At 42.1% G+C, this 26,251-nt stretch overlaps 1 protein-coding gene across 1 annotated transcript in view; it reads left to right on the forward strand.

The window, feature by feature from the left end:
- The window catches only part of dll3 (delta like canonical Notch ligand 3), a 45,351-nt gene that overhangs the window by 17,408 nt on the left and 1,692 nt on the right, over positions 1-26,251 (forward strand). The window contains exons 3-8 of the mRNA XM_062962213.1: positions 581-638; positions 1,810-2,067; positions 4,460-4,821; positions 13,683-13,899; positions 15,245-15,893; positions 17,947-18,061. Of these exons, the coding sequence (XP_062818283.1) occupies positions 581-638; positions 1,810-2,067; positions 4,460-4,821; positions 13,683-13,899; positions 15,245-15,893; positions 17,947-18,061 (1,659 nt within the window). The remainder of the gene's footprint in view (positions 1-580; positions 639-1,809; positions 2,068-4,459; positions 4,822-13,682; positions 13,900-15,244; positions 15,894-17,946; positions 18,062-26,251) is intronic.

Raw genomic sequence — 26,251 nt, forward strand, 5'->3', positions numbered from 1 at the left:
GACCCTGTTCTTTATGGTTTTTATTCTTATTTCTTTCTCACCCCGAGTTTTAACTTAGTGTTCATGTTCAGTTCTTGTTTTTATGCTTACCTGATTTTGCGTTGTAATGTATATTATTATCTATTGTATTGTTTAATGTGTTATGATGTGTTGTTCTTTTATATTTTGTTATATTGTATTATTCTGGGCATGGCCCCATGTAAGCCACCCCGAGTCCCCGTTGGGGAGATGGTGGCGGGGTATAAATAAAGTTTTTATTATTATTTTTATTATTATTATTTTGGTGCTAAATTCGTAAATACAGTAATTACTACATAGCATTAATGTGTAATGAACTACTTTTTCTGTCAAATTTGTTGCATAACATGATGTTTTGGTGCTTAATTTGTAAAATCATAACCTATTTTGATGTTTAATAGGCTTTTTCTTAATCTCTCCTTATTATCCAACATATTCACTTATCCAATGTTCTGCCAGCCCGTTTATGTTGGATAAGTGAGACTCTACTGTACATATGTATTGATTTGCATCCTCAATATTGATATACTCTCATCTTTTTCTCTCCTTCCCTCCCTTTTAGGGGACATTTTCCCTCATTATTGAATCCTGGAGGGCTGAGTCAGGGGAGCCATCAACAGGTAAATATTTCCCCCCGAACTGGCAGCATAATATACATTCAGAATGTTGTCTATGCACAACCTCCGCCCATAATGACAACCATGTGAAGTAACCCACTATTATAGAGAACTGTCATGTGTGCGTTTTGGGGGGCCAGAACATCTGTACATGGGAGAGTTTTCTAACACAATCCAGTGCAAATTAGATAATCTGTGGAAGAAGCCTAAGTGAGGCCTAAATCTGCCTGTCCCCTAACTGAACCCTGGCTGTCCCTTGGCTGAGTTGGTTACTAGGAGACCAAGTGGGCAGAGATTAGCCCTCTAAACTGGCAGCAATTGGATAAAAACAATTATTGCTCTCCCACTAATTAGGACTTTATTTTTCTTTTCTTTTTGTTGTATCAACCTAGAGGCGTGGATGATGGGTTGTGTTGTCAAATTTCAAGGTTGGGGGGCCTGTAGTTTTGTTGTTTTGTGGGTCGCCGTGATGCCATCACTCATTTGTATATATAGACTAGCTGTTCCCAGCCACGCGTTGCTGTGGCATTGTCTGGTGGTGTTGGTGAGAAATTGTTGAGGTTGTGGTGGTATTGAATGTCTGTTGTATGGTAGTCTTTATGTTTAGTATGCACACTGAAGTGGATTATATGGCAGTGTGGAGTCAAGATAATCCAGTTCAAAACAGATAAGATAAGATTATAAATGGGTTATATAGCTGTGTGTCTACACTGCCATATAATCCAGTTAAAATCTGACAATCTGTGGAAGAGGCCTAAGTGAGGCCTAAGTCTGCCTGTCCCCTGGGCTGAGTAGGTTGCTAGGAGACCAAGTGGGCAGAGCTTAGCCTTCTAACTGGCAGCAATTGGATAAAAGCAATTATTCCTCTCTCTCTAATTAGGACTTTATTTTTCTTTTCTTTTTGTTGTATCAACCTAGAGGCGTGGATGATGGGTTGTGTTGTCAAATTTCGAGGTTGGGGGGCCTGTTGTTTTGTTGTTTTGTGGGTCGCCGTGATGCCATCACTCATTTATATATATAGATAGTGTAAGTTATACTTTATCAACCTCTTCAGATATGCAGTTCTAAGGGCTCCTGTCATCTGGTTTGGGGTACCTCTCTGCTGGCTTTCCTCTTACATTTCAAAACCCACCCACCCAACTTCCCCCAACTCTGCCTTCCACCCTTCTCTCAGAGGATGCCCAGAGGCTGATCAGCCGCTTGGCCACCCGCCGCCGCCTGGCCGTCGGTGAAGACTGGTCGCAAGATGTGCAACTGGGAGACCAGAGTGAGCTGCGCTACTCCTACCATGTCACCTGCGACGAGCACTACTATGGGGAGAGCTGCTCGGACTATTGCCGGCCGCGGGACGATACCTTTGGGCACTACAGCTGTGACGAACTGGGCAGCCGGATCTGCTTAGCAGGGTGGCGGGGCGAATATTGCTCCGAGCGTAAGTAGCTTTTACGGAGAGTGGGACACGGCTGCAAGAGCAGCTGGATTACAGGGAGCGAGCAGCAGAGTAGTTGCTGGTGTTTCACTTGCGTGAAGGAGCATCTTGGGCATTTGGGGTTTGAAAGTGGGGAGATGGCACTGCTTCTTGAAAGTCCCTGGGGGTGGTAGGAGTGCTGAAGAATTTCCATGTTTGGGAAGAGGATATTCCCAAGTTTGGGCTGGGGGCAGACCCTCAAAATGGCAACACCTCAAGAAGCAAAGATGACTAAACTGAGGCTGTTGCATTTTGGGCTTATCGCAAGAAAACAGGATTCACCAGAAAAGGCAATGATGTTCAGGAAAGTAGAGAGAGGGAGGGAAAGAGGAAGAGTAGATTGCAAATTGATTCCATCAGAGAAGCCATGGCTGTCCTGAGTTTGCAAGACCTGAGACCTATTTCAATATGAAACGGGGGTACCCTGTTTCCCTGAAAATAAGACATCCCTAAAAAATAAGACCTAGTAGAAGTTTTGCTAAATTGCTAAATATAAGGCCTCCCCCGAAAGTAAGACCTAGAAAAGTTTTTGTTTGGAAGCATGCCCGGCACCCGCCAAACAAAACACCATAACATGCAGGATTGGTAAATGTAAATAATAATAATAATAATATTACAGTAGAGTCTCACTTATCCAAGCTAAACGGGCCGGCAGAAGCTTGGATAAGCGAATATCTTGGATAATAAGGAGGGATTAAGGAAAAGCCTATTAAACATCAAATTAGGTTATGATTTTACACATTAAGCATCCAAACATCACGTTATACAACAAATTTGACAGAAAAGGTAGTTCAATACGTAGTAATGTTATGTTGTAATTACTGTATTTACGAATTTAGCACCAAAATATCACGATATTGACATTGACAACAAAAATGGCTTGGATTATCCAGAAGCTTGGATAAGCGAGGCTTGGATTAGTGAGACTCTACTGTAATAATAATAATAATAATAATAATAATAATAATAATAATAATAATACACCACACAGTCCTAGACACTTGGGAAGTGTTCGACTTGTGATTTTGTGATACGAAATCCAGCATGTCTATCTTGTTTGCTGTGTCATACAATAATAATAATAATAATAATAATAATAATAATAATTTCATACCCCGCTTCCATCTCCCCAGAGGGACTTGGGGCGGCTTACATAAGAGTTGTATATGGAAATAATGATAGTAACAAGAAATTCTTGACAGGAGTCACAGTTTGTCTAGTTTGGTTATGTTGGTTTGTGATGACAACTACTGTACAGAATAGAATAAATGTTCATTTTTTTTTGTTCAACAATAAATATAAATTCTTCATGGAAAAATAAGACATCCCCTGAAAATAAGACCTAGCGCATCTTTGGGAGTAAAAAATAATATAAGACAGTGTCTTATTTTCGGGGAAACACGGTAGACTATGGGAGGTCAGAGAGTCTCATTAGCCCTGCTACAAAAACATCATTTCTCCCCAAATATTACCCAAATAATGCTGAGGATAGTGGGATTTGGACCTCTCATCTATGACTGGAGTCTGCCAGACCTGACAATATAGCAACCTGGAAAGTTCTCATTCATGGAGTTGCCGTAAGTCAAAGTTAACTTGAAGGCAATTAACACGAATGACAAAAAAATGTAGTTGGTTGTTTCTGTGAGATGTTAAGATCAGGGAAGCAGGATGTCCATGCACTGGAGCTGCAAATTGATACTTTCAACCAATGTTGAAAGCTGAAAAGTTTGGGAGGCATAAGACCACGTATACTCTCTTGGGGGGGGGGGGAGCCTACAAAAGTGCACTTAAAGAGGCCAACTTGTCTTGGTTCCCAGTCATTTGTCGGCCTGGCCAGTCTCCATGGCAATGGCTTTGGGCCAAGGGAATCCCTCCTTGCCATCGTGACGGTTTAATTGCCATACAAAGCTTCCCCTCGGAGCCTTGGCATATGGAAGGGCTGGTTAACTTCCCGGGGGGAAAGGTGAGGGGAATGGATAAATATCCAGGGTCAGGCAAGCTGCGTGCTCTCTCCTCCTTTGTCCTCAAGTTGTGTGCCTCGGCAGGCCCCCGTCTTTAAGTGGGTCGGCGGAGGCCCCCAAGCCCCCTTTTTTCTTTTCCCAGACACTCCGCTTTTGTTGCCGAGGGACAATGGAGAGCAGCCAGGGATAAAAAGGGGGCACGTGTTCCAGCCGTCCTTTTTGGGTGGCATGTGGGCCTTTTGTTTCTGGCCGTGGCGGGCGCCAGATGTTGGTGTGACATACACACACAGAGTCCGTACAGCAATAGCACCGGCTCCTTCCTCTCTTTCTTTCTTTCTTCCTTTCTTTCTCCCCTCCCTGCCCCTTGTCTTCTCTCTGTTTAACTCTCTTCTCAGCTGTTTGTTTGCCCGGCTGCAGCCACAGCCACGGGTTCTGCGAGAAGCCCGGTGAGTGCAAGTGCCGCATCGGCTGGCAAGGCCCCCTCTGCGATGCCTGCGTCCGCTACCCGGGCTGCCTCCACGGGACCTGCGCCCAGCCCTGGCAGTGCAACTGTCGGGAAGGCTGGGGCGGGCTCTTCTGCAACCAGGACCTCAACTATTGCACCAACCACCGTCCCTGCAAGAACGGGGCCACCTGCACCAACACGGGCCAAGGGAGCTACACCTGCGGCTGCCGGGCCGGCTTTGCGGGCACCAGCTGCGAGATGGAGATCAATGAGTGCGACAGCAACCCCTGCAAGAACGGAGGCAGCTGCAACGTCAGTATTGTACCGCACCCCTCCGTCTCCCCTCTTCCTCTCCCTCCTCACAAACCTAACCTCTCCTATAATACATGCAGCCCAGAAAAGCAATACATAGGGATGGCTCAGACATTCAGGGATATCTCCAGATCTTCACAATGTACCATTAAGATCAGGGGAGATAGAAGTTCCAAGATTTAGGTTGCACCCCTTCTTGCACTGCTTCCCAGAGTAACTGGAATGCAACCGAAGGGCAAGATTTTGATTGTCTGAACCAAAACTCACCTTAACAGATCCTTTTTTAAAAGTGCGAAACAAGGGAATGGGAACATCAATGGAGCATCCATTTCCTATGATCTTGTGGGCTGTAAAGCCCTCTCTTCTTCTTCTTCTTCTTCTTCTTCTTCTTCTTCTTCTTCTTATTATTATTATTATTATTATTATTATTATTTACAGCATTTATATTCCGCCCTTCTCACCCCGAAGGGGACTCAGGGCGGATCACATTACACATATAGGCAAACATTCAATGCCTTTTAACATAGAACAAAGACAAGACAAACATAGGCTCCGAACGGGCCTCGAACTCATGACCTCCTGGTCAGAGTGATTCATTGCAGTTAATTGCAGCTGGCTTGCTCTCCCGCCTGCGCCACAGCCCGGGCCCTTGACAGGTAAGAGGGAATGGCTGGATGTTTGAAAGCAGGTGCCACCTGAGAAACAGTTGTGCTTTTTTGTGAAGCAGAGGAGGTGCAAAGGGGCAATGTGGTTGCGAATCTTCCCATCTCCTTCACTCCTACAAAAGTCTTGCATGCTGTGGCATCCAGGGTTTTAGGACATGTGCTAACCTTCTTCTGTGTCTACAGGTCAACTATAAGGTGACCCTATCAAGGGGTTTTCTTGACAGAATTTGTTTGGTGGGGGGTTGTTCTTGCCATCCTCTGAGGCTGAGAGAGTGTGATTCGCCCTAGATTTTCCAGTAAATTTCCATGCCTGAGTGAGGATTTCCAGGCCTAGTCTTTAGAACTATGGTCCAGCCTTCAGACCACTATACCATGCTGGCTTCAGTGGGAGAACTGGGGGAGTGGGGCGGTTATTGCGGGGAAAGCTGGTGTTTACTTAGTCTAGATGGCGTAGTGGACTAAGTGACTTGAAGGTTGGGTTGCTGACCTGAAAGCTGCCAGGTTCGAATCCCACCTGGGGAGAGTGTGGATGAGCTCCCTCTATCAGCTCCAGCTCCATGCAGGGACATGAGAGAAGCCTCCCACAAGGATGGTAAAAACATCAAAACATCTGGGCATCCCCTGGGCAACGTCCTTGCAGACGGCCAATTCTCTCACTCCAGAAGCAACTCCAGTTGCTCCTGACACGAAAAAAAAAAAAACTTAGTCTAAATGACATTTGGGCTTGGCCTTGCTTAAACTAGAGCACAAACATTTTCAATTGCCAACATTCTCCAGCCATATATATCTCACAATTTTTTGTAATTTTTAAAAAAATTCTGTGTAACATGTCAACTACTCATACAGGTACATTTTCCGCTATGATTGCGTCTTCCTAAACCGCACACTTCATTCTTTAGCAAAGACTGCCACCTTCTGGAAAATCATTGCACTGCTGGCACTAACTTATAATAATAATATAATAATAATAACTTTATTTTTATACCCCGCCCCATCTCCCCAGTGGGGACTCGGAGCAGCTTACATGGGGACCGAGCCCGAAACATACAGCAATAAAACGATAAAACAATTATTCCAACAATAAAACATCAATATCAATAAAACATCATAAAAATCAACATACAGCATAAAATGTTAAAAACAGGAGACTTAAACAAGGATCTGGGCCAAAGTGTAAAACAACTTAACCTGTTTACAGACACACCTCTCAAGACTATGCACAATGGCTCAGCGAGTAACTCAGTGTGTGCATCCATCCAGCGTTTGGGCTCAGAATACAGTATGGCCCCCGGTATCTACAGGACCAGTATCTGGTTTTATTTATCCTCCCTAAGCATTTTGTAAGTCCTTCAGGACAACTCTATAACAGACTGTTAGGAAGTGTGGGAGTTGAAGTCCAAAATAGCTGGAGGGCCGAACTTTGCCCATGCTTGCTCTATAACATTCTTGTGCCAGATGTTTTTCATTTCAATAGGGTTTGCTATTATCTGCAATTATGCATAATAATAACTTTATTTTTATACCCCGCCTCTATCTCCCCAAAGGGGACTCAGGGCGGCTTACATGGGGCCAAGCCCAAATAAAAACAATAGCAACATAAAACACAACAATAGACAAAAAACATGCACATGTTAAATTTATAAAAATTTAAACATTAGCCAATAAAAACAAATGACAAGAACTAATAAAAACATGGATTAAAACAGAGAGGTTGTAAAAGTAGACTGGGTAAGGTGCACCATATAAATATTGTAAACACGAGGTGACTGATAAAGTGCTGCAAATTCTTGGAAGTGCAAATTGGGATGGGAACAGACCCTGTGTCTTTATCAAATTGACATAGGTAAAAAGTGCAAACCGGTACAGGAATGGTCACAGATATAGATTGCTATGGGGATGAGCAATCTTCAACTAAAGGCCTGAGTAAAGAGCCAGGTTTTCAAGCTCTTTCTGAATGCATATCCACATAACGTCCAGGAATTTATCCCCTGCAGCTATGGGGCCTGCATGACGCATGGTAAAATGGAAGGGTGCTTCAGAATTGATTTATGATACAATATTATTCTCATAGGAAGTCTGTTCCAAGATCCCATCAGTAATAGTAACTAGGTTCCAAGTATTTAATTGACATTGCTTTGGAAACTTCAATACTCTCTGTAGAAGATCATCATCATCATCATCGGGTTGTGTGTTTTCCGGGCTGTATGGCCATGTTCCCGAAGTATTCTCTCCTGACATTTCGCCCACATCTATGGCAGGCATCCTCAGAAGTTGTGAGTCTGGAACATGGCGATACAGCCCAGAAAACACATAACCACCCTGTGGTTCCGGCCATAAAAGCCTTCGACAGCACATCATCATCATTATCATTATCATTATTATTATCATCTTTATACTCTTGGGATGTAAATTTTCCCTACCTTTGCCGTTACTTTTGAGGACAGTTACTGTAGTTTTCCTCCTACCGTATTTTTTCCAGTGTCCTCCCATGAAGTGTGGCAGAAGGATTCTATAAAGAAATACAAAGAGTTGGCTTTTTGGATACACACAAGAGAATAATCTTCAGCATACTAGATCCATTTTCTGCACAGGATTTTTAAAAAGCCCCTCACCCACCCACCCACATGTATTTATCCACAGAATAATTCTTCCACCAGACTTTGTGCTACTTGAATATTGGGAGAAACTGCAAAAGGCTTGCTGCTCTGTCATTCTCCATTTTTGACCTAGAAATTAATAAGGGTAACTATTATTTCCCTGTATTGTAATGGAAGAAACTGATGTGGAAAAGCAAAGGCCATGGCATTTACTCATTTGTGGCATGGGTAACGTTTGAACTGAGCCTTTTAAGGATTTGTATCTTGTCCTCTTAGCCCACTACTCTAATGACTAGCTTTGCTGAATAAGTACAGGCACCATGCAAGTTTTATCAGGAGAGGTATGTAATAATGGTACCTTTAAGCATTTATCTTTTCTGTATCTGCTACTGGCAACATGAAATGTTCGGAAGGAAGGGATGACATGAGAAAAGGCATCTTTCCGAGTGTCTTTCTCTTCTGCACTGCTCGAACCTCACTGTTTTGTTTTATATCTAGTCATTCTGCAAAAGGAGAAGAAACCATACATGAGTTTTCATATAGACTCTTTCAAAAATCTTTGAACATAATGTTGAGTTAAAACATCAAGAAAACCAAAGCAATGGCTTGAATGTGTGAATAAGACATTGTTACAGGTAACCCAAAATTCCTCGTAGTCATCTGCAACAACTGTATTGGAACAAGAGACTTGTTTGGCAGAGGCACCATTTAAAAAAATATGGAGATGAAAACAGGGCATAGAAATCACAACCATACCACTAAACCTAAAACGTGCTACAGTTTGTTCCCATACTTCACACATTTCTCCCTCCGGAAATAATAATATGATAATATACTTTATTTATATTCCGCTCCATCTCCCTGAGGGGACTCAGGGTGGATTACAGAACACATTCAATGCCATTATACATTTAACAAGGACAGGCAATACATAGACAAAGGCAATCTTCTCCCATCTTTTCCATTTCCGGCATCTGGAGGCTGTGCTTAACTCCTGCTACGGGAGGCGGTGTGTGTGTGTGTGTTGTCACTCCATTTTCCATGCCGTGGAGCTTTGACATCCTTAGATGTCCTTGGATTGAATTGCCTTATGGGCGCTTTTTGTAACCTCCCCACTTTTAAAAAGCAGTACTTGTGTATCTACTCGCATATCGGCTTTTGATCTGCTAGGTGGGCAGGGAGCTGGGGCTGATAGCAGGTGCTCACCCCAAACCGGGCTTGATCTGCTGACCTTTCAATCAACAGGATTTTCTGTAGCTAGCAGTTTAGTCCGCTGTGATATGCCCAGCCTCCTGAGCTGTTCTAGTATTTGCTTTAATCCTGGAGAGAGAGAAAGACTTGAGACCAACCAAGAAGAGATACCAGAAAGGACAGGCTTAACATTTCCTGTTCATGTGCCTTGGTTGCTATAAAAATCAGACATTTCTCAAATTCACATTCATGCCATTTTGGAGAGCTCCATTCCCTTTTTAGGCACACTCCTTTTCGGGACTAAATGAGGATGCAAAGAACTGCAAGTCAAGTGAAGTATCAGATTTTTTAATGCACATTTGATCCAGTGTGTATATAGTTTTACAAGAGCTCCAACAAACTGACCAGTTAGCAGACATCCATTCAACATTTCGAAAAACCTTGTTTTAATTTTGCACTTGATCACATCATAGAGGAATGGCATTAGGGTAAATCTGCACTTACATCTATTCAAGCATTTTACTTGTCAACTTGCGTGTGGTATCTAAACTGGACTTGAACTGGGGGTGCAGGAAAAATTAAGTACTGTATGTAAAAGAAAGGTAAGTCTGAAGGAGTTTTTAAAAGTGGGAAGTGAAGAAATGAACGGAAAGGATGGCTACAATGGAAGATGGAGACAGAAAAGGTAAGCAGGGTCTGAAAACTACAGACTAGAACAAATTTAGAGCTGGAAGAAGTGGAACAGTAACTAGTTTGTGGTGAGTTTAAAAAAATACAGAAGGTGGACAAAATCAGCAAGTACACATTTGGAAGGAGGTGAAAAACAAAGCAGCAAATTCAATAGGAATGAGAAGCTAGAGATAAGAAATGAAGACGATTTGGAATGTTAGATATCAAAAACATGCCAACAGAGAGGGCTGGAGTTTAGATTGCAAAGATGGAAGCAGGAAGGACCAGAAAAAGAAATTGAAACTGGAAGCTCAGTTGTTTCTTCAGTCGCTGACTACGAAGACGGGATTGACTGTATTCAGAAAGGAATGTGGGAGAACTTCGGTAAAGAGTGGAAAATGCAAAGCCCAGATTTTATCAAGGGGCAGAGAAAGTTCTGAATCAAAGGAATAATAGAGGGCAACCGAAAATGAATATGGCTAAGGTGGAACTGAACATAGGCAATGGTCACTGTTGAGGATGCTGGACTTTCACTTAGAACTTGCACAACCAAGAACCTGAAAGACCTTTAGAGGTGAAGGAAAATTAATCTGGGGGGCCTGCAGCCAATGGCATATAAAGGAAACATCTAGCCACAGCCCAAGTGTACTTATTTAGATGCAAGTCCCGTGACACCAATGAAATACATTACAGCTAAATACATTTTCATACTTAGCATACAGGACCAACACGGGTGCACCTTAGGACAAAGTACTGTATGTAAAAGAAAGGTAAGTAAAGTTTTTAAAAGTGGAAAGTGAATGCAATGGGGTCACTTACTGAACTCTTCTATGATTATTGGGGACTTGACCTTTTCTTCAGGATGAACATTGCTGTGCCCAATCTGCAGCATTTGCATATGAAATGTCCTAAGTGATGCCAAAACCGTCTAGCTACAAGGAATCCTCGCTGCCCTAAAGTCCACTGCCTATGTATATTTCTTCTCTGTTTGCTTATTACTATCATACCTGCCCAACACCGAAGGGACTGTCAACCCAGCAAGAATGTATGTCTTCTATTTTCCAGTCCAAGAAGAGGAACTGTCTAGATGCACCTTTGCTTTTGGATGTCACACTAGTTGGCAGCTAGCTTTCCTTTCCACAAAATTAATTATCCCACAAAGAAAGTAGCATTAGGGTTAATGGTAGATTTGCAACTTTAAAACCCATTTCTACCTTAAAAGCTAGGCAGAGCAATATATTTATGGTAGTTGGGTCATTAGTACCTTCCTTGTTATCAAGAAAAGGTTCCTCTCATTGGCGCCTTTATGTTTCCCTGAGGCACATGGAGGGGATGGGAAACTTTGGCTCAAATCCTGGCAGCTGCTGACACACAAGGCGGTAAAATAGCCATATACTTTGAACCATGACCTGCCCTGTGGGGGTGGGGGTGACTTGAAGGTTCCTCAATGCTCTTCTTGGCTTCAGTCATCCAAACCTGCAAGTTTTATTGAGGGTCTCTCTATTAGTACTCAGTTGTTGGTATTTGGCCTTTTAAGCATAGTCTCTGCACAACATATTAATACAACAGTTCTTTTCAAATCACCTTCATAAACTTTTATGGCAGTCCTTTGGCCAAGAGTAGTTTATGCCTCAGATGTTTGCCCTTCCAACTGCCCAACTGCCTTAGGCAAGTCCCTTCGATTCTCTAAAGCCATCATCTAAATAAGTCTATAGGAGATATATTTTCTCAGCTTCCTAGGCAGCATCTTTTGTATCTTCCTTGTCTTAACGTGCAGCTTAAGGCACAGAATTTCAAGAGATAGCTGGAAGAAATAATGCAATGTCATGGTTTAGAATAATGCGGGCCTCTCAGTGTCACTGGACTTCAATGGTGTCTGGCTGAGAAACTCTTCTAAATGCCACAACTTCACTGGTGAAAAATGTGTTAATACCTCTGCGCACATGGAGAATACCTTAGTCTACACTGCTGAGTGTCTGGCAAATCACACGCCATGGCACACCAGGAGTGGAGAGGCTCTGAAGGACATTCATTCATCACTGACGTTTACAGCCCTATTTCTGTTTTCAAAATTTGGGGTAGGGATTATTTTTGATCTGATAGGTGAGGGTTGGAGGTGGGAAAAGGCTGCAGGTGGAATGAAAGAATTAAGGCAATGGAACAATAGCCTCCTTGGTGCTGGCTGGCTGAGTTTGAATCTCTTCACTGCTGCAATACATCCTCTGTTAAAAAGTCTAACCACTAATTTGGGAGACTCCTGGAATTCCATCCTGGATATACTCCTCCACTGATGCAATTCCTTTACTTCAAGGTCATTTTGCAGACTTTTAGATTTCCCTCTTAAAATGCAGTAACTGTAGTTAAAAGGCAATCAACATCCTTAATCTCTACAAGAATTGAGACTTCTTTTGCCCATATGTTTGCAAAATGCCTGCTTTATAATCCGTGCAGCATATAAAGGTAATGCAATGCACTGATTTGCATATCTACAGCTGATAGCAAATCTGAGATCTAGTTCAGATATTAAAGCGGCTGTTCAAAACCCATTAGACCTAGCACCTTGGATTGAAAAAAAAACAATTTCTATAACCACATTGTCAATAACGGTGGTTCTCAACCTGTGGGTCCCCAGATGTTTTGGCCTTCAACTCCCAGATATACTAACAGCTGGTAAACTGGCTGGGATTTCTGAGAATTGGAGGCTAAAACACGTGGGGACCTTCAGGTTGAAAACCACTGGTCTATAACATCTAAATGAGGCATGGGCAAACTTTGGCCTCCAGGTGTTTTGGACTGGCTGTTAGGAATTGTGGGAGTTGAAGTCCAAAACACCTGGAGGGCTCAATTTTGCCCATGCCTGATCTAAATAGTTATAAACTTTTCTAAATTGAAAGCAGTAAGCAATGAAGCACTGCAAAAGTTAGACTTAGATGAAAGCCAAACTCTTCACTGCGTTCAGCTAATCTGGAGGGAAAATATATGCAAAAATGTATAAGGTTAGCTGCAACTGCAGGTTGGGTTTTTCCTTCTTACAATCACTCCATTAAAATATGAACAGTTTAAGGTAAGAGTCTTCAGGAGAACTGGTAACTGACTGTATAGGATGATATTTTACTTTACTAAATAATTGCACTTTACTAAAACACAAGCCATTTTAAATGGCTGTTTTTAAAGAGTGAAATAAACATTTGCAATTTTGACAGATTATAGGTTATAAGGTAAGAAGAAGGGACAAACTCCACTGGATATGATCGTATAAGGCTGACTGCACAGGTCTTCATGAAATGTGTTATATTTTTCCTCCTGTTTCTCTGAAAATGGCTTTCCAAAGCAAATTATACTGGCAGGACAATGAAAGGCAGGATTTGTCGTCAGATTTACAAACACAAGGGAATGTGGGAAAAATTAGAAGAGACATGACTTTGACACCAAGGCAGCCAAATTGAAAATAGGGTTAGACCAGCCATGGTGACTGGTTCCCATGACGATTCAGTGATGGAGTTAGCTTTAAAGGATTTAAGGTGCTAAAACCATTTAGGAATCAAGTTCAGCACATTTGAAAACTCATCTATATCTATCAATGGAATAGATTCATTGGCTGACTGAGCAACCAGCTGCTTCTGAGCCAGGTTGATATTGCCTTTCTGGTGGTCTTACACACGAGACAACCTAATTCTGCTGATGTCCCATTATCTCCTGTCATAGGCAAAAAGTTCAAATGTTGGTTGTTCTTTTGCAGGACCTGGAGAATGACTACAAATGCACCTGTCCTCAAGGCTTCTACGGCAAGAATTGTGAAATCAGTGCCATGACCTGCGCTGACGGACCGTGTTTCAATGGCGGGACTTGCATTGAGAAGCACTTGGGTGGCTACAGTTGTCACTGCCCAGTCAACTACCATGGCTCCAATTGCGAGAAGAAGATAGACCGATGTAGTAACAACCCTTGCTTGAACAGTAAGTGATCTTTACTGCTGGAGTATGAATCCTGTCCTGAAGCAGCTTTTAAAGAATATGACTGGATAAGAAATAGGTCCAGGGGGGAAAAAAGTCTGGTACAATTAAATGTTCATCCACACTGTAGAGTTAATGAAGTCTACTGTAGAGTTAATGAACACTACTTTATCTGCCATGGTGCAATGCTATGCAATTATCATAGTAGTAGCTTTACAAGGTCTTGAGCTTCACTGTCTAAGAGTGCAGGTGCATCACCAAACTACAAATCCCATTATTCCACAGCATTGCACCATGATAGTTCAAGTGGTGTCAAACTTCATTCATTCTACGGTGCAGAATTCATCCTAAGATTCAGTCTCCTTTAGCAGAGTTCATAAGTGGAAAATGCAGTCCTGAATCTCCTGTTGTTAGCTTCAGTGGATAATCCTAGCTTTTGGAACGAAAGAATGGGAGAAAGATTCCCCACATCCACGTTCTTCACATCATTTTGATATTAATTCACCTCTCCTCTGCCATCACACGTACTACTGGCTAGCACTTCTTTTTCTTGAGCAAAACAGCCACTGTGTGAGCTGACCATATAGTACCTATCTACCCCTATACAAAACTGCAGCTCCCCAAATTCCCTAGAAATGCCATGTAAGTATGTTATCTGCCTTTAGGATATTGACAAGCTGGAATGCATCCAGAGGAGGGCAACTAAAATGATCAAAGGTCTGGAGAACAAGCCCTATGAGGAGCGGCTTAAAGAACTGGGCATGTTTAGCCTGCAAAAGAGAAGGCTAAGAGGAGACATGATAGCCATGTACAAATATGTGAGGGGAAGTCATAGGGAGGAGGGAGCAAGCTTGTTTTCTGCTGCCCTGCAGACTAGGACGCGGAACAATGGCTTCAAACTACAGGAAAGGAGATTCCACCTGAACATCAGGAAGAACTTGCTCACTGTGAGAAGGGCTGTTCGACAGTGGAACTCTCTCCCCCGGACTGTGGTGGAGGCTCCTTCTTTGGAGCCTTTTAAACAGAGGCTGGATGGCCATCTGTCGGGGGTGCTTTGAATGAGATTTTCCTGCTTCTTGCAGGGGGTTGGACTGGATGGCCCATGAGGTCTCTTCCAACTCTACTATTCTATGATTCTAGGATGTGATGGATTATATTTTTTGCTTGCCTTGTTCTCAGATGTGTTATATGTTTGTTGCAACTCAGTTCAAATGGTTAACCTGGTATAGAAACAAAAATTATAATGGTGCCTGGTTGCCTTCTTTCAGGAGGTAACCAGAAATGAGCTGATGAAGTTCCCAAGAGTGTGCCGACCATCCTATATAATCTTTTCTCCTTCCTTTTCCAGACGGCCACTGTCTGGATCTGGGCCGCAGCATGATCTGCAAATGCCGCCCGGGCTTCGTTGGCTCCTTCTGTGAGCTGAACATCGACGACTGCGCGGGCAACCCATGTGCCAATGGAGGCACCTGCATTGATGGTCCAAACAGCTACACCTGTTCTTGCACATTGGGCTACGGTGGGAAGGACTGCAGCACCCGCATGGATGCCTGTGGCTCCAGCCCCTGCTTGAACAGCGGCACTTGCTATACCCACTTCTCCGGCCACGTCTGCGAGTGTTCGGCAGGCTACATGGGTTCCAACTGTGAATTCAAAGTTCAGATCCCAACCCCTGTTAGCAGCCAACGGGTGGCCGAAAGCCCTTTCCCTGTTGCACTAGCTGTTTCCTTTACTCTGGGCCTCATGATGTTGGTGCTTGCCGCCTGTGCCACCGCAGCAATGCTTCGGCACATGAGGCAGGGCCACAAGTCGGCCAAAAGCAGTGTCCGCAATGACCTGGCAACCATCAATAACTTCAAGGAAAGGGATGGCTTTCTCATCTCACCCGGGTGCTTTAAGGTGTCCAACAGAGAATCCAGGTTCAGCAGTGACCAGTTCAACTGCAAGCGGAAGCTGCTGGACCAGAGCCGTGAGTCTGTCTGCAAAAACCTGGAGAAGTAAGTGGTGCCCTCCTGTCTTCTTTGCTAGTAATTGGGAAATGGATGTGGAATTAAATAATGGGGGGAGGCATTGGCTGGAATTTACAATTAGGGCTACAAATGCATAACCTAGAGTTATGCATCCATGACAGATTCATATTCATGGTCCTATGTATTCAAATAGCATAGAAAATACATAGGGACTACAAAGCCACCCCCCAATTGCAAATCTTACTTATCTAGGCATCAACTGCTGCCAGTGATTGAGGTTTCCTCTTTCCTCAATCAGGATGCAGCAGGCTATTTTCACATGAATGATTTCTGGTTCAAGAGGGATTACAATTTCTGGTTCAAGAGGGATTGTTGCACTGGAGATAAGCTGCCCCGAGTCCCTCTGGGGATATGGTGGCGGGGTACAAAAATAAAATTATTATTATTATTATTATTATTATTATTATTATTTGGCAGAGGGGGTGGTGAAACAATAGTTTGGGTGCATATGTACTATTCAAGTAACCTGCCAATTTATTGGGACCCCTTGAATCTTATAGGTTTTTCTTTTGCAAGGAATAGTCTGAGGCAGTTTGCTTTGTCTATCCATTGCTCTAAAGCAGGATTGGGGGAGATGTTTCCAACTTATGGTAGAGATGAACATATCACAGGGGTTTCTTGGCAAAATTTGTTCAGAAGAATGTGTTGTTGAAGGCTTTCATGGCCGGGATCACAAGGTTTTTGTAGGTATTCCAGGCTGTATGGCCATGTTCTAGAAGTATTCTCTCCTGACGTTTCGCCCACATCTATGGCAGACAACCTCTTAGGATGCCTGCCACAGATGTGGGCGAAACGTCAGGAGAGAATACTTCTAGAACACGGCCATACAGCCTGGAATACATACACCAACCCTGTTCAGAAGTTTCCCATTGCCTTCCAAGGTATCTAATGGGTTTTCATGACTATGCAGGAATTTGAACCCTAGTCTCCAGAGATGTCGGCCAGTCCATAACCACTGTACCACATTGACTCCTAGCTGCCCTGAAGTCTTTGCCTACAGGGAGGACTTGGGTCTTGTCAGTCATCTGGATTCTGACCTCACAGCTTGATCCATTTGAGTGCTTCATACGTCTAGTCTAGTGGAAGTCTGGAGACAGATTGGTGGACTCAATGCTACTGTCTTCCCTGATACTGAAAATGATGCAAAGGGCTTTGATGAAACAGTAGTCTCCAAGCACCATCTTCTCGACCCTCCTTTCCAAATGAGATGGGATCCACTGCAACACCATTCTCTGAAGTCCCATTCAAGAGACTCAGTTCAGAAGGATATAAAGACTGATTGATGATGATCAAGGAGAAAAGAAGCTTTGCTGATGGAATTGCAGTGTGGATTTCAGCCATGGTGTCTGGGAAAATCAAAAGGTTTTCATTTCCCCAAGGGGGTCACCCATGATTCAAATCATAGGCAGAAGCCAGAATGAATGTACTTCATTGATAAGTGTTTTCCAAGATTGCCTGTTGTCCACCCAAGAATGATAAACTGGACATGGGTTTCAAAAGTTGCATCTTTAGAAGCGGCCGACTCCTTTAAAGCTGTTGAGACCAGACCATTCCTACAGAAGACATTCATTCCAATTGATACCAAGAAGGTCTAGCCTTGGACAATTTCAAAAGGCAAGAATCCAAGGAGCACACGGTTTGTTTAGGCAACTTCTCCACATCCTTAGGCTACAGAAGCTGACAAGCAGAAAGTTGAGAGGACACCAGTCCAGAGGTTGAACTGGACAGAGACACTTTTAACTATAAACGCAATGCAAATTGGTCACAACAGGCCTTCAAAATCTTGACTTGATGACTTCTAACTACCTGGAATATCTCAATATCATGTTTGGAGCTGACTGTCTCTCCTACAAGCAAAGCTTACTTTAAAGCCACTAAAACGTCACCGTTGAAACTTAATTCACCGATCCTTTGGTGAAGACTTCCTTTAGCCATAGCCAGATTCTTCTCCTTTGTTTATTCAAAGGAAAAGAACTGTTTCCCTACCACTTTTTAATATCTTCTTCTTTCCCCACTGCAGTAAAAAGTCTGAGCCCATCCAGTCCACTGTTCCTGCTGGATATCCGAAGGACAGCACCTACCACCCCATCTACATCATCCCAGACCAGATGGAACAGTGCATTTACGCAACCGAGGTAATGAACATATGCTCACTCCCCAACTCAGCCCATTCTGTAGCTCTCCAAGAAGTTTAGGGGGTTACAGATGACAGTAAGGACCAGACAGCTTAGATAGGAAGGCAAGGAGGGGGTGGTATTTTGGCCTAATCATAGTTGCATTTCCCCCCATTATGAGCAGCTAATGATACAAATGTGTATGCCAGTGCATTCAAGGCAGGTTCAGAGCATGAGTCTACCTTGCCCCACAACTTGAGAACAGGTGTGTAGACTAATTCATAAAACATATACATATGTGTTGTCAAAGGCTCTCATGGCCGGGATCACAGGGTTGTTGTATGTCTTTCGGGCTGTGTGGCCATGTTCCAGAAGTATTCTCTCCTGACGTTTCACCCACATCTATGGCAGGCATCCTCAGAGGTTGTGAGGTACCTCACAACCTCTGAGGATGCCTGCCATAGATGTAGGCGAAACGTCAGGAGAGAATACTTCTGGAACATGGCCACACAGCCCGAAAGACATACAACAACCATATACATATGTTCTTAGAAAACAAGGCCCTATATTTATGTACCTTTACCATTTGTTTTAAAATCCACTCTGTTGGTGATAAATGCTATTCAATGGCTGCTCGTCCCAGTTCTAACAAACAGCTTTTAATGATGAATCTGTTTTTCTTCAGTTCATTTGGAAAGCATACTCAAAATCTTTTAGCCAAAGAAGCCCTTTAAAATTAACATTTTGTAAATGTAACAATGGGTGAAACTACAGTAGAGTCTCACTTATCCAACATAAACGGGCCGGCAGAACGTTGGATAAGTGAATATGTTGGATAATAAGGAGGGATGAAGGAAAAGTCTATTAAACATCAAATTAGATTATGATTTTACAAATTAAGCACCAAAACATCATGTTATACAACAAATTTGACAGAAAAAGTAGTTCAATACGCAGTAATGCTATGTAGTAATTACTGTATTTACGAATTTAGCACCAAAATATCACGATGTTTTGAAAACATTGACTACAAAAATGCATTGGATAATCCAGAACGTTGGATAAGTGAGACTCTACTGTATATTGAATTCAATGCTTAGACATGTGCTGATCTTCAAAGTGTGCCTGTTAAATTGCACCTAATCTTAAGAAAAGCCTTAACTCTACTGGCTTTTCACTATAAATTCTGCTGGGTGACTATTTCGACAGCTTGAGAATTAGTTTAATAATAATGGAAAGACTGAAGAAAATGAGAGCTTAACCCACAAGGCAGAACTATGCTTTCTATTCCTAGGATTCCAGTAATTAAGAGCGGTGTTGCTGATATTTAAATGATACAATATTTTAGTTTATGCCTATCTTGTACAAGTCTTAATCAAATAAGTCTCATTCAAAGCAAAGAAAGGGAAGAAATTTGAAATGTTTGGCCACCAATTCCCAGTGTTAATATTGCAATTCATATCCAGTGTTTGTCTGAAATGAGGTGGGGAGAATATATATATATATATATATATATATATATATATATATATATACACACACACACACACACACACACACACACACACACACACATACATACATACACACACACAGTAGAGTCTCACTTATCCAAGCTTCACTTATCCAAGGTTCTGTATTATCCAAGGCAGTCTGCCTTTTAGTAGACATTGTTTTTGTAGTAAATGTTGCAATGTTTTGGTGCTAAATTCATAAATACAGTAATTACTACATAACAGTATTGAACTACTTTTTCTGTCAATTTCTTGTAAAACATGATGTCTTGGTGCTTAATTTGTAAAATCATAATGTAATTTTATGTTTAATAGGCTTTTTCTTAATCCCTCCTTATTATCCAAGATTTTCACTTATCCAATGTTCTGCCGGCCCATTTATCTTGGATGAGTGAAACTCTACTGTATGTATGAATGTGTGTGTGTGTGGATAGATAGATAGATAGATAGATAGATAGATAGATAGATAGATAGATAGATAGATAGATAGATAGATAGATGGATGATAGTGTAAATAATCTTAGGGTTGTACATATCCTCTTAAAAGCCATTTAGGATGTATATCTGACAGACATTCACTCACTTAGTGGCTGTTGTGAAGTCCAACAAACGGTTCTTCGAGCAATGCTATACTGTGCAGTTCCTCTTCCAAACTTTTTTCCCTTTGTCAAAAGTTAGTCAACAGCCTGAGCCTTTCGGAATCCAGAATCTAAATTCTTGAGCTTAATCCCTTTCTTAAGGACCTGAGAAGAGGATAAAATAGGTTAAGATGAAAGGTGTAGCTAGCCCCAAGCCTGCCAAAGAGCTTTATATTGCATGGGGATTATCTTGCACCCAGTCCCCACTGATTTTAGCTATTCTGTAATCTCACTGGTAGGTTTGTTGGCAAAAGTATTACCACTGATAGACAGGGCTATTGCACTAATAATGGCCAGGTGCTATACTTTAATCTAGTTGTGTGACACAACCTATTCCAGGGTATTTCTTGCTGCTTATGAATTCCTCTAGCTGGAAAACCAGACATGATGGGGCAATGAATACATAGGGTCAAGAGGAGCTATATGCGTTTCCACTCTATAGCAGGGAAGGTTTATTATGTGAGATAAATGTGCATGGCATCCTTTTACACTGATGTGATAGATGAGTCCTACAGGAAACTCTCGACGAGTTGCACTCTTGTTTGTACAAATAATTATGGGTAAGCCAACATTTTTATTTCTTTTCCTTGATGCATGCCTCGAAATGGATGGGGTGACTAACTCATATTTTAAGCAAAAGATGGCATTAATTTAACATCTCTTTGGTTGAGATCAGCATATAAACCACACACCAAAGTAATATCATTCTCACTGAAATAGGTATCAGAAGCAGATCAATAAGATGAGTCGAATTGTTAAAAGACTTGTGCAAAAGATGTAATGGGAAGCATGGATCTAAATGCAGATATTCATTCATTTTTAAAATGTTCAAATATATTGTGTCCTGAAAGAAGATAAGACTTAAAAGCACCACATCGTGACACTGAAGTTCCCAGTCAATGGATGGAGAGTATCCTTGAGCTCTTGGTTATCCTGTCGCTTGTTCCAGGAGACAGAGCCATGTGAATCAGCAAACTCTGGTAAAAGGAGAATCCCTGTTCTGCAGGAACAAGGCACACTAGGAAATCCAACTCCTCTACTAATTTATTTTCTGAATGGCATGCCTTGGGATTTTTCTTTTCATACAATCAATGTGAATCTAGTTTGAGTGGGAAGGAAATCAGCTGCAGAAAGCATTTCTCCTATGTCTCCTCCTGCCCTTCAGAAACAAGCAGCCAGACAACTGAGATTCTAAAACATGTTTACCGGCAAACCCGCAGTTATGATTCCAAAATCACTGCCATGGGTAAGAATTACCAATTGTTCTCTCAAAAGTGAAAAGTCAGCTGCCCATCTGAAAAGCTCCAGAGAACTGACATGCTCCCAAGAGACCTTTCTGTGTCTGGGAAAGCATTTCACGATTAATTCAATGTCTAGAGATCACAACTTCCAAGTGTCCAAGAATTGGTTTGTTTCCTTTAGAAAGCCATCTGCCTGCTTCCCAAAGCATGCCCCAGCATTGAAATTCTCACCCGAGAAACACACACCCCAAATTCCCATTGGGGGAATTTGTTGTCAAAGGGGGTGCTGAGTGACCCAATGGGTAGGCATACTTTGCCCTACTTCTGATCTAGATCCAGAGTAGTACCTCTAGTGTAGTGGCTTCCCAACCTTTTTTTGACAAGGGACTGCTCTCCAACATGAGTACCAAAAGGGTTAAGAATGAATTTTTGGTCAACTTTAGATTTGGTTTGGTTATTTGGGGTGCTAATTCAGAAAATTGCATTGGATTGACCACGTCAGCTCTAGTTTTTGATACAAAACATATGCCATCCAGTAGTCACCATCAGCTCGCCCACGGAAAACCTTATTTAATAATCTAGAGCTGATGTGGTATATCCAATGCAATTTTCTGAATCAGCACCCCAAATAACCTCAGGACAGACCTAAAAATGAAGACATCAAGGCGCCACAGGGGGAGGGAGGAGGAGAAGCAGCAGTCAGGAGTCTTGTTGCGCCTTTAGTGGGTAGTCAGCCTCTCCCCTCCCAATATCCCCATTGCCTCGGCACTATAAGAGAGTTTCATTACTACAACGGTGTAGTAATGGTGAGGCCGCAAACCATATTTTAGTTCTTGGGGACCACAGCTTTGGAACCGCTGCTCTAGTGGATACTTTCAAGTATTTTAATCCAGCCTTTTTATCATTTCAAACAAGGAATAACAAGTGGAAGAAAATACCAGGTCTCAAAAGCCTTCAACTTTTTGGTGGCAGAACTGCAAATTCTGTATGAACACTTTGAAGACTCCCCAGCATTCTCAATGGAGAATTTCCTGTCTTTGACAGATCTAACAGAAGCCTTCCTGCACACTTCATTCCACCCTCAGTATCAGAAGTGTCTCAGACTTGTTTAGAGAGCAGACTGTTATTAATACAAGTTCTGTCCTTCAGCAAATGCATGCATATGTCATTTGTTTTATAGAATTCAAAAGGAGTCCCTAATAGCCATTCTTCATCTTAACAACATGCATCTTTAAAGCAACCTGCTAATTTCTTTGTCCTTTCAGTGGAAGATTCACAGATGTAGGAAGGACCAGTGAATGCCTACAAAACATGGCATCATTACCAACAGCGTGAAGAATTTCCATAGAAGTAGAGGAGCACTTGCAACCATCCTAGTAGTTATGGTGTACATTTTTAACAGGAAAAAAACAACACTTGTGTTAGGTGCAGTTTCATCTGAAGTAAGCAAGTTGGTTAAGAGCCTGAAGATGAAGAAGGTATGCAGAATATGGCTATAATTTAGATTTGTTGCAGTAGTAGAATGTCCAAAAGCAAGCCGTCAAAAAGCCTACAGTATATCAGCTTGTACAGCTTAAAAAATTCACATCATAGAGAAATTAAAAATATAGTTAAACTATCAATAGAATTAAAAGCAAAACAGTATGGCCCTTTGAGCAATCCAAGACTTGATTATGAATGATAGCAAGAAGAGGGCTAGTCTAACATTTCAAAGAAAGGACTTTAAGAACATGGAAGCAAGCAACAAGGAGACATTAGACATATTGCAGTGATGTCCCTTACCACTTCAGATGTAGCCTTTGGAAGGCAGCTACTCCACAATGTTCATCTTCTCAAATCTGGAAAGCAGCAAGATTGTAATCCTTATTGTTAGGCAAGCACTGGAACATCCTACTTTAGGAGGCCCTCATCCAGTGATGGAGACAGGAATACTGGATTTACTGTGAAATGTCTTTTCATTTCTGGGATGAGGGGATCCTAAGTTCAACTGTGTAATAATCCTCCTGCTATGAGAGAACGCTCAAGAGTATACGGCCTTTGGATCTAAAAGCCTTTAATCTGGTGTAAAATGCATCCTGAAAGTGATGAGTCTCTCTTCGGCCTAGACTTCAGATCGCTTTTCATCAAAGTTTTGACTCTTTGGTTCCAGTTGCAGACTGACAATTGACACTGTACCTCAAAAAGCGATGAAAGGGCTGTTTGTCTCCTGCCAGATGGGTAAAGTTTGCTGATTTGCATGGCCTCATCTGCCCACATTGGTGGCAGGAATAACCTGCTCCTGGATGCCCTCCATCCCCTGCTGTGAAGAAGCCTACACGGTAAGTTTGGTGTGCTTTTCTCCAGCTTTGCTCAGGTGCCACTCTCAAGCCTGCAGGGACCAGGCATTGCGTGAAAAAAAAATTGATTGGAGACTGCCTCTGGGAACACTGTTCAGCCTCAGCCAAAGCTGGGTTAATCGTCCTCAGTTGGCAGCAACATTGAGCCAGACAGCTTCAATGGGTACTTTGCAAAGGTAAGTCCTCTTCTACTCAACATGACTTTACAGAGCATGGCTATCTTGCAATTCTCTTTCCATCTTCACACTTCTTACATGGCCCCTTCCAATCTCAAAACTGTTGTGGTTTTCCAGAGGATCCAACAGCAAAATAAGACCACAGTGATGCTCAAGAAAACATTCTTCTTGTTTCTCTCCTTCTCTTACATCCCTGGGGATGACATAAAGGACCTTTAGAGATCATGCTGGCATGACACAGTCCCACCTTGGATGAGATCATTCCTCCATTTGGACATAATGCTTCTGTTCAGAGCTTGGCTCTTCCGTTTAGAGTTTGGAAAGATATACCCCTCCAATGAATCAGGAATACGGGAGTATTATGAGGTTAACAGAGATTCTTATGGTATCCTGTCCTTGTGTCAAGATCTTCTCCTTCTCAATTCCTGGTCAAACACCTAAAAAGGGATGAAGACCCAGATAAATGAATTAAGGTTTTTAAAAAAATCTTGGAGAGGAACTCTAAACAAAAAAGTGCACAACTGAAGATGCTCAGAATACGCTTGGAAATGAAAGGCTCAACCTTTCCTCTTCAATCCCCTTAATTCCTCAGAAAGTGAAGGATCTGAGAGAAAGAGAGAAGAAACTGGTACCTCTTCTGACAACAAGATGTGCTACTGGAAAATGACATTTAAAAAGTAATTTCATTTCCATTATTCATAACAGGGGGAGGGATTAAAGTATGCTTTAAAAACCCATTGTCATTACACATTTCAATGTTATAATTAATGTGTTGCATTACAGGTTGCTTTCCATTACTTTTAATTTTTAGATTGATTTTAAGATTGACATGAAAGTGGAAAAACTAGCTTGTTCATTATGCATGCATGCTCTCTTTCCTTGTGTGTGTAAAATGACATTCCCATTCATTCATTCATTCACTTCCACAATGTAATTCCATTACAGCCTTGCTAACTACTAATGGTCACCTTGTCACAACTAACTACATGATTTGCTATTTCCAAGCTTTGAAAAAGTGTGAACAGGTCCATCTTTTTTCATGCTATTTGTAGATGTGGTTTGCTTTGAAATGATTCACCTTTTAGAGTGTCACCTGAGATAAGTGGAAGAATGCTCAACACACCTCGCAGGTAGTTTGCCATTCCTTCATTCTCTCAAGTGGCACTCTAACCCAACCATACATCAAAAGAAGGGAAAACAGATAAACAACATAGCCGAAGAGTTTCAACATTATCAAGCTTATTTCATCAATGTGTCTCTTGGATATGAAAACTGTCTTTTGGCTATTGCTGGGACTGAGTCTGCTCTTCAGGATAGAATGCTGTGGATTCTATGTAGAGAGGTGCGATTTTCTGCAATCTGTTGTCCTCATGGCAACATCTGCCTTGACACTCAAAGTTCTGTTTATTCAGGAATTAGTGGTTTTACGTAGCAAGTTGGCTGCATCTTTGGAAAGCGCTCTCCTGGACCCTACAGAAAGGGCCATGATGTTCCTAGAGGCAGTCGCCAATCAATTTGGGTTAGGCAAGCCTCCCTTCCTCCAGACTTCTGGGAAGCCTGCCCCACATTTTGCCGTGGCACCTGAGAGGGCTGGAGAACAACATCTCACAGGTGAGTACACAAAGCTACCCTTCTTTCTATTGCTAGGGTAGAGCGAGAGCACCTAATTACTTCTTTTCTATTGTTAGTCTTATGCAGAGTCTCTCTGTATTTGCACGGAACTATTGGCTCTAGTGAGGAGAATGTTCACAGTGATGGGCAAAAAGAGGAAATTGGAAATATTGTGATTCTTTTACATCCCAAATATACAGGAAGAATCCACATCCAATCCCAATTCCCCAGATATTTGGTCAACCAGATAGGTGGGTGTAGCCATATAAGAAATGCATAGGAAAATATGATCTCTATAGTTTCAAAAATGTGGGGAAACGCATGCCCGTGTCACAAAGACAAAAACATTTAAATGTCTGCCATTAGGAGAGCCTCAGATTTTGCAAATGTCTAACATTTTCACCAGTGTCTGAATTACTTCCCATGAATACCTGGATCACTAGATTGTTTTCCCATGCACACAAGCCATTTTACAAAGCTTCCTGACCACTAGAAATGTGACCAACAGCCTTGTCCATTCTCTTGCCAGGAGGGAACAGCTTCTGTGTTTTGCTCTCCAGGATCAATTAAAAAACTGCACCATGAATAGACACACAATTTGGCTTGGAGGTCCATTCTGCCATTTATTCCACGTAGCAATTCAATTGGAACTATCAAAACAAGAGTTCTTTCTTTGAAACCCTTTTGCGATGGAG

Source organism: Anolis carolinensis, unplaced genomic scaffold (genome assembly GCF_035594765.1).
Source record: "Anolis carolinensis isolate JA03-04 unplaced genomic scaffold, rAnoCar3.1.pri scaffold_10, whole genome shotgun sequence".
Taxonomy (NCBI): Eukaryota; Metazoa; Chordata; class Lepidosauria; order Squamata; family Dactyloidae; genus Anolis; species Anolis carolinensis.